General features: G+C 39.4%; 1 protein-coding gene across 1 annotated transcript; it reads right to left on the bottom strand.

The window, feature by feature from the left end:
• Window positions 1–320: 320 nt before the first annotated feature.
• LOC147888471 (18.5 kDa class I heat shock protein-like) lies at window positions 321–1,392 on the bottom strand. The gene is made up of 2 exons (XM_087392929.1): window positions 914–1,392; window positions 321–805 (listed from the first exon to the last, which is right to left on the bottom strand). The coding sequence occupies exons 1-2, from the start codon at window positions 1,011–1,013 to the stop codon at window positions 564–566; spliced, it is 342 nt and encodes a 113-aa protein (XP_087249055.1). The 5' UTR covers window positions 1,014–1,392; the 3' UTR covers window positions 321–563.
• Between the last annotated feature and the right edge of the window lie 6,893 nt (window positions 1,393–8,285).

Genomic DNA, 8,285 nt, shown 5'->3' on the forward strand with positions numbered 1-8,285 from the left:
GAAAATGTAAGTCAATGATTGCACACTAAGAAATTTAGTGTTTTTCAAAATAAATGTTCTAGTAGAGATTATTTAAGTGCGTGCAAAGAAGCTTCATTCTATAATAGACTAATACAAAGACTTACTTAAATACAGAGGTAAGTGGTCTTGGGAGCATTATCCAAAGAGACTCGAAAAGGTGAAAACAGGGAGGCTATAGTAAAAGGTTGGGCAAGTTCTATAGAAGGGGACCAAAAATTACTATTTGAACAGAAAAATTAGGGAAAATTTTAAGGACTTGAAAACATGCGCATTCCAAGCGCGTCAGATTAAAACTTCTTTTCTCTAAATCATCAAATCATTGAAATGATCCACAATCTTATGAATTTTGGCAATACAAAACCCCTACATGCTATATTTTACAAATGATGAGTGAAACTAGGGCCCTATGAAACTCAAAACAACTAATGAAGACCTTAATGAAACTCAGAACGTTTCCATTACCACTAGCGCTAAGAAGACAGAGCATACACTCGTCTATTATACAATTCTAACTTACATTACAGCCGAAAGAAATTCGGCTTTTAGTTATAAACGATGTTAACAATCGTCACCAGCGCCTTCTTGACCCTCCCGGCGTTCCTGACTTTGGGGATCATCACAGTCAGAAGCCCCCTCTCCAGCGTTGCCTCTGCCTCTTCTCCGATTGCCGTGTTCGGAAGCTGGAACCTCCGGAAAAATCGAATGCCCGCTTGCCGCCGCTCTCCTGTAACTTGTAGAACCCTATCATCCTCCATTTGCACCTGGATATCTTCTGCTTTCACTCCTGCAAAATAAGCCAAATGCTCTCAATATTGGCGGATCAGTGTGCACTGCTTTAGCGGAATTGTCTGTAACTTCCGTGATGCTGCAAGAGTTCAAGCAGACAATTTACCGGGTAAATTGATTTTGAAAATGTGGCTAGCTAAAGTCTCTTTCCAATCCGCTTGCGGTTGAACTACACGAGTAGCTGCACGCCAGCCCCGACCCTCCATGCTTTCGAAGAAGATAAACGAGCACGGAATAGGTAGCTAGAAGCAAAAGCGATTTACAAGTCTGATGCTGGAGTGTGAGTTTGCCATTACCGATTCCAACTGAAATTTATAGGCAGGGCAGTGGAACGATTCGACCCATACCAGGGGCCCGATACGTATCACTAATCAAAACCGCACATGATTGCCAAAATTCGAAGGATCTCTCATGGGAAATGAAAAAGCAATGCTCAATATGTGAAAGATGGGACGCCGCAATGGGTACAGTGGAATCCAATTATTGGGCTTAAGCATATGGAGTTCAAGGCTCAAGCATTGGTCTGAAAGCATATTCAGTGGAATCCAATTATTGGGTTGCAGCATATGCAGTTTCAGAGTGGTTTGATTATTGATACAATTGATGCACTAGGATAATGCTAAAGTAACATACTTGAGTTGCACGCTACTCATTATTCATTCTCTTAAGTATGTCCCCCTTACATTGAGAAATGTATCCTCGAGATGCACGCAACTAATTATTCATTCTCATAACGCTCAAGTCTTATCAAGCTTTAGTATGCAGAACTTTGAAGAATACTACGGAGTGGTTCATCTAATTGTTGGGTGTACAATACCAATCATGGCTAGTCTACATGAAATGATACAATTGATTTCAAGTGTCATACACATGCTATGCACCTTGTGCCTTATAGCTTGAGAAATTTAACCCCATGTGAGAACACACATAACAAACGGGTGATGGAAATTTTGAGGGACTTGATTAAAATGTGACCAAAGTCTAGGGTTCTAAACCTCAATCTAGTTCTAAAATGATGATATGACTTCAAAGTCTCCATCAAACAAAAAAAAAAAATATATAGTCATAAATAATAAGAGACAATTTCTCTACCCTAAAAGCATCTTTTTGATCCAATAGGAGAAAATTGAATATAATCATTCATGCTTTGTATTTAATGCCACTTTTCGTAGAATATTTACAAACAAAATGGGTTCATTTGGAAAAACGTTCGACTTTTATTATATAAAATTATTTGAAAATCGTGTGTTACTAGAGTTTTTGTTATTTTCACTAAACATACATAAAATTAAGAATGTTTTGCAGACTCCCTAGTCCTTTTGAGAAAAGTAGTTGCATGCATTTCCTCTACACTCTTAATCCTTTTGCTTACCTCCTTCGAAATTCCATGCAGGGATTATTATTTTTACGTTAGTTTCGTTAATACTTATGAAATTTTTATATGGCTTGTGAAAGATTATATGCTCTTATAAAAATAAAAGCTCAGTATCTTCACCACAATTTAAAACTAAAGTTTAAAAAAGAGCTAGGCCTTTAAGATTATAAAATTATAAATAAATTCCATGAAAATTTGCCAAAGTTTTCTATAATAAATACTAGTGGGAAACTCGTGGCGAGCTTCCTTTTCCTCTTTGTCTTCCTCGTTCCTTTGGCCATGGCTGCCTTTTCCTAGTTTATGGCTTAACTCCCCCTTTGTAGCCTCAATTGTCTCCTCACCTCCTCCCTCGACCTGGCTTTCCTCCTCCTCGTTTTAGGTCTTGCCTCCTTTCATTTCCTGTCCCAGAAACGCCAGTCGCCAGCCTCCTTGGTAGACCACCCTCACAATGGATTCCATGTCAGTTTCTACCACAATAGCAGATTGATCCACTTGAATGGTATCATCAGCCTTAGCTTACTACTTTTCCTTTGCCATAGCGCCTTGGACATTTGGAGAATCGTGCTCGCTGCCACGTAGGGGATTGGTTTCTGGGAGGTGCTCTCTTCCATCAGCTAGGCCCTCATCTGGATGGTCTTTGCATGGCCGAATACTTTGTTGAACCGAGGGAGATAGAAACCACTAGTGGCAACGAACGTTCCATAGCTCAGCCATAACGCGCAACAAGAATCCATATACTTAAAAATGGGCTCTTGTGCAATCGTTCTGGCCTCAGTTGCTCTTCACGGGCAAGGTGTTTACAGAGTACGACGGGCCTTTCTTGATCATGCAGTTTGTGGAAGAGGAGAAGGGGCTAAAGCCTGAGGTTTGCAGAGCAAAGCGAGAGAATTGGATCAGTACATGAAGATATGAAATGGAAACCAGAAATGAAACGGTATGGGCACGCTCAAGAAATGCACCCTACGAACACAATCATTCCCTTAGATCCACCGACCAAGATTTATTCAATCGTCCTCCCCCAAACCTCTCCTTAAGAGAGAAAAAGATATATATTTGGGAAATTTCGCCAACATATTAAATATAATTTTTAAAAATTTGGCTAGATCTATAGAATTAAGCACCAGAAGAAGACTAGTGCAATCAAGTATAATCTTGTGTTAACATTTTATGTTGTTAGAATGATAATAATGTGGAGGTTTTATCTATTTGAACATGAAGCCGTTCGATATTGCATAAAATGTAAAATTTATAATGTACTATTGTCGCCAATATATCTGACATAGTACAATCCAGTACTCAATCAATACCTTAAGTGGGCCAATGCATGGCCTTATATCTAACCTATATTTAGCTACCTTAAGCTTATGGTAGGCCCATCACCAGCACTATGTCTACCCCTTGTCAAGTCATATAGTAGGGGTATAACTATTTTGTATATGACATTTTCTATGTAGGCTTCATTAATGTGGATCCATATGGTGGCATATGAGATAAAACGATGTGTACATGTGTGTGTGTGTGTGTGTGTGTGTGTGTGTTTAGATTTAATAATCCCATCAATAAATGAACCATACAATTAATTCGATCATTTGGATAAGTTATTAAAAGATGTATATGAGAAATGGATTGAAAAACTTTAAGAAAACTAAATTAAAATAACCTTTGACAACATTGTAATCCAAAAAATTGCTACGGAAAGCAAGAGTACTAGCCATAGAATTTTTCATTATATTGAATTTGCAAACTTAAGTAAAGAATCAGTACAACAGTGTCAAATCCGTCAAGTAGTCCAAGCTTTGAGGTCACGGTCTACTTACTTGCCACCATCCAAACCAACCAATTGTTAGAACAATGAAGTTGAATTTGGGTAAACAGGTAATGCCTGTATCCCCTAGCTTGTTATCACTTTACTAAAGACTAAGAACAAACCTTTAGGAATTCTAACGTAAAAAGAAGCCTTAAAGGAATTAAAGAACATAGCGAGGGTTTTAATTTTAAAGAACTCCAAAAAAGTGAACCAATCCTAAGTGGGGTACTCCACACCCTTTAAAAGAATCATTACCAAAAAAGTTGACCCCATCAAGATTCACAAGGCATAATGACAAAAAATGGAAAGAAAGGGGGTTAATCCACACCCATTAGCGCAAATATTATCTTCTTTGTAAATGCCACTTGAGGGGGGTAGACCACACCTGTATAGCGGTAACTTCTCTTTTTTTGAAAAGCTTAGAATGAAGGGGGAATTACAAGGGGAATATTCCAATTCCCTAAGATCAACTTTTTTTGTTAGAACTAAATCATCACTTAAGAGGAGGAATTCACACCAATGATTAAAACATGCCTTAATAATTGGGAGTAGAGTACTTGAAAAGGTTAGAAAATTTTGAAAAAATTAAACTATTAATTAGATACAAATTGATAACCAAAAGTGGCCAAAAAAGGTAAATTTTTTACCTCTATATATATATATATAATATGGCTAATAAAAAGACAGAAGAGGGACTAAAGGGCTAAGGAGGTAGATGTGTAAGCTACTAAACAAATTAAAGCAATCAATAAACTTAAGGGAAATGAAAGTTAGGAAATAATTTGTCTCTACAAACGATATATACAAACATGTATATATATATAAACAAGACTATAAAAAATTAAAGAAAAAAATCTTTAAAGAACACTACAAAATTAAGGGAAGAAAATAACTAAACAAAAGAAAGAAGGCACTGTAAATAAAAACAAGTAAAAAAGATTAAACATAAACGAGTACAAAGAGTGCAAGAGAGAGGCGAAAAAACCCGCAGTGCCAGTCCCAACAACGCGTCACGAACCAAAAGCATACGAGCGACGCCAGAGGACACTGAGCAGAGTGGAACCAAGTTCACCTATAAGGGAGACAAAGAACAGTGCGGCAGATGCCCCGAGGAAGAGCCATCAAGGTGCGCAACGATCGCAGCCACACAGTACTGAAACAAAAGAACCGACACCATTGTGTTAGAGAGGAGAGAAGTAGGAGGTAAGAGGAGAGAACCGACATCATCACAAAAAAGCCGGGATTCTATCTGAGAAGCCAAGTAGCGAGTCAAGCGGGAGACAAACTGGGTGGTAGACTTACTGAGGTTCCTAAAGTCGAGTAAATGAAGGCTAAGAGGGATACCAGACGGAAAAGACTGAGTGACCATGCAGAGAGTTAAAATCTGTGAAGCTTGATAAAGTTTCCAATAAGATCTTTGAGTGGATTACGTAGAAACGACTTCTTTCGACTACTTGCGTAGAAAGCAATACTAAGTAAATACGTCCCTAACTAAGGCAAGTCAAAGAAAAATGCTTGTAGTCAGGCTAGGAGCAGCCAAAGGAATGAAGGCGAGGAGCAGCCCATGGAATGAAGGTAAGGAGCAGCTTAAGGAATGAAGGCGACCGTGAAGCGTAGATGACCGTGAATACATTGGAGTGAACTTGGCAGTAAGGCGGCCAAACAGTGTAGATGAAGAACGTCGATACGGAAGAAAGCCAGCGAGGGGAGCAAGGTTTTGAGGGGGCGCAAGAGACAAAGAAGGAGTTTGCAGGTGTCACTTATGAAGAGGAAGCGCAAACTAGGCAAAAAATGGCCAGCTCATAAGGGCACGTAACACTTCGTGGGCGGGTAGTGATGAATGCAGGTGGCGGTGGCCGTTTTAGAAAGGAAGGGTAGTGAAAGACAAAAGGGTAAGGTGGTCAACTACCACTTAGGTAGTTAATAACAAAAAAGAGAGTGCGGTGGGGGGGTTTGGCTCCGGGTATTAAGAGAGCCATACAGGACTAGATAAAAGAAAGTAAATAAGTCAAGGAGGTACAATAGGTAGGATAAATTGGGCCCCCGGTTCGTCAAAAACTGCATTATTTTGTGGAGGAGAAAGTAAGAGGGGTGAAAAGGAAGGGCTATGACCTAAGGTGCAAGGCAAAAATTAAAGCATAAATGGGGGGAAGGATTATTTTAACGCGTGTCTCTTCAAGACTTTTCTACACTGCCTTGACAAAGGGTATATAAATGCGCATGGCTGTGTCCTCTTCCCTCTGCATCTTGCAATAGTCCAGCACTCTCCCTAGGTCCCCATCGCCAACTCCTCACACTGACTATGGCTTTCGCCGTTGTAGCTCACTTTCCCAGCAGCAGGACCCAATTAGACGACGGTTCCGCGAGACATCCAAGTACGTAAGAATAGGCACCCTGGCTTAGCTGCGAGGGGATTTGAAATGTGAGATAATTCTAGGATAAGTACAAAGACGCGAGCTTGCTGCAATTTTCGATCGTATTGGGTGATCTGATCAGAAAGAGAATTATGGGAGAGGTTCAAGAAGTTCAGCCCAGAGAGCTCACCAATTTGATACTGTAGGGGTCCCGAGCACTTGTTTAGAGCCGCAAAGAACTTGGACAAATTATAATAGCGCCTGATTTCGCTGGGAAGAGGGCCATCGAAGTGGTTGTTGTTGATTTGGAGGACTTGCAAGGGGAGTGAGCCGCCGGATGTAGGGAGCACTATGTTACCTGATAGCCTGTTATTTTGGAGCATGAGGACAGTCATTTAGGGGAGACTCCAAATGTTAGTGGGCACAGGTTCTCTGAACTGGTTGGAGTGCAGTTCGAAGCATAAAGTTGGAATTTTGACTGCGAGGGAACAGGAATCAATGGAAATATAAATGTTAAAACCCAAACAGATCATGAGCGAACGAGAGAGAGAGGGGGGGGTTGTGGCGAGGTGAAGAGGGACAGGCAGCCTGGGCTCTGTGAAGGGTGGAGGTAGAAATCCATCACAGGTAGGCCTAGCGGAGGGAGTGAGAGAACCGCTGGAGGAGGGGGGGCGACAATGACGCGGAGGGGCAGGAGTAGGGTGGGCTAAGGCGAAGGGTTTAACTTAGGCTAAATGAGATTAATTGAACTTAAATTAATTTAGATTAGCTTAATTACTTTAGATTAGGGGGTTTAACTTAGGCAGAATTAACAAATAATTTTATCATTGAATCTCTCAAACCAATTGAGTTTTGCAGATTGAATGCAATGCATGTACAATTGAGCCACAAAATTACAAACCTCCTAAAACAAATCTTATGGAAATCCAACATTTGAATGGGTGGATCATGAATTTCTTAATTTAGTAGACCCTTAGATAGAAAGGGGGTACATTAGATACATAATTGGAAGTAAATAAGACAAGGGGGTACATTAGATAGGAGATTTAGTTAGAAAAGGGGAAAGAATTGTGAGAAAATTAGTTAAAATTGGTTACGGGTTGGCTAAAAGAGGATAAGAGCGGGGGGGAAATAAAGTACCTAATTACTAAATAAATTTAAGCAAATCCTAGAAAGGAAAAAGGAACTTTAAAAAAAAAAAAGGGGGGGGAAATGTTAGGTGTGTTGTTATTGTTAGGGGGGGGTTTAATTAAGAGTCTTGAGAGAGGAGTGTGTGTGTGTGTGTTTCTTTGCCATGTATATGTTTATTAAACATATACATATATATGTGTGCACTGTGTATCTTATATTACACACGCGCATGCACACGCGTGCACACAAACATGCCTAGATCAAAATTGAAAAGACATTCCAGAATATTACTAACTCCTTACTGGTATGCGAAAAAAACATGGAGACTATAATGCAACTACAAAAGACCATGACCGATTGTGTGTCATGGGGTGTGAAAAACCAGACTCCACCCTATGAAATTTTGCACAGTTCTACAAACCCAAAGCATATTGTATATACATATTACTATGCCATACTCTACTACAAGAAGACTTATATGGTTGGGTTGTTGGATTTTTGTGTTAGTATTGGGTAGGGTCTTCAACTATGTTGGTCCTTAATAGGCTTAATGGGTGTATTTACTTTTCTTGACCTTTTTAGGTTCATTGTAAATTCTTCTCTTCAACATGTGAGTGGATGAAATTTGATTATTGTAGCACTAAGGAAATTTTGATTTTAATTGAATGATGATCAAATGATTTACATAAAAAAAATTTAAATATAAAAAGAAGTAGCATAGCTTTCTTTGGTAGAATCGTATTTAGAACTTGTGTTATGGTCACTGGCTACTTATTCTCTCTAGGTTATGTGTATGAGGTTAAGGGGTGCG

The sequence above is a fragment of the Dipteris shenzhenensis genome, chromosome 21 (assembly GCF_047967505.1).
Source record: "Dipteris shenzhenensis isolate YYH24624 ecotype China chromosome 21, Dip_SZ_1.0, whole genome shotgun sequence".
NCBI classification, from domain to species: domain Eukaryota; kingdom Viridiplantae; phylum Streptophyta; class Polypodiopsida; order Gleicheniales; family Dipteridaceae; genus Dipteris; species Dipteris shenzhenensis.

Bases quoted from the DNA above. Each gene is read 5' to 3' on its own strand.
- LOC147888471 (XM_087392929.1), bottom strand. From the start codon at position 1,013: ATGGAGGGTCGGGGCTGGCGTGCAGCTACTCGTGTAGTTCAACCGCAA. The intron at 806-913 runs GTAAATTGTCTG...CTTATTTTGCAG, and splicing joins TTTCAAAATCAATTTACCCG to GAGTGAAAGCAGAAGATATC.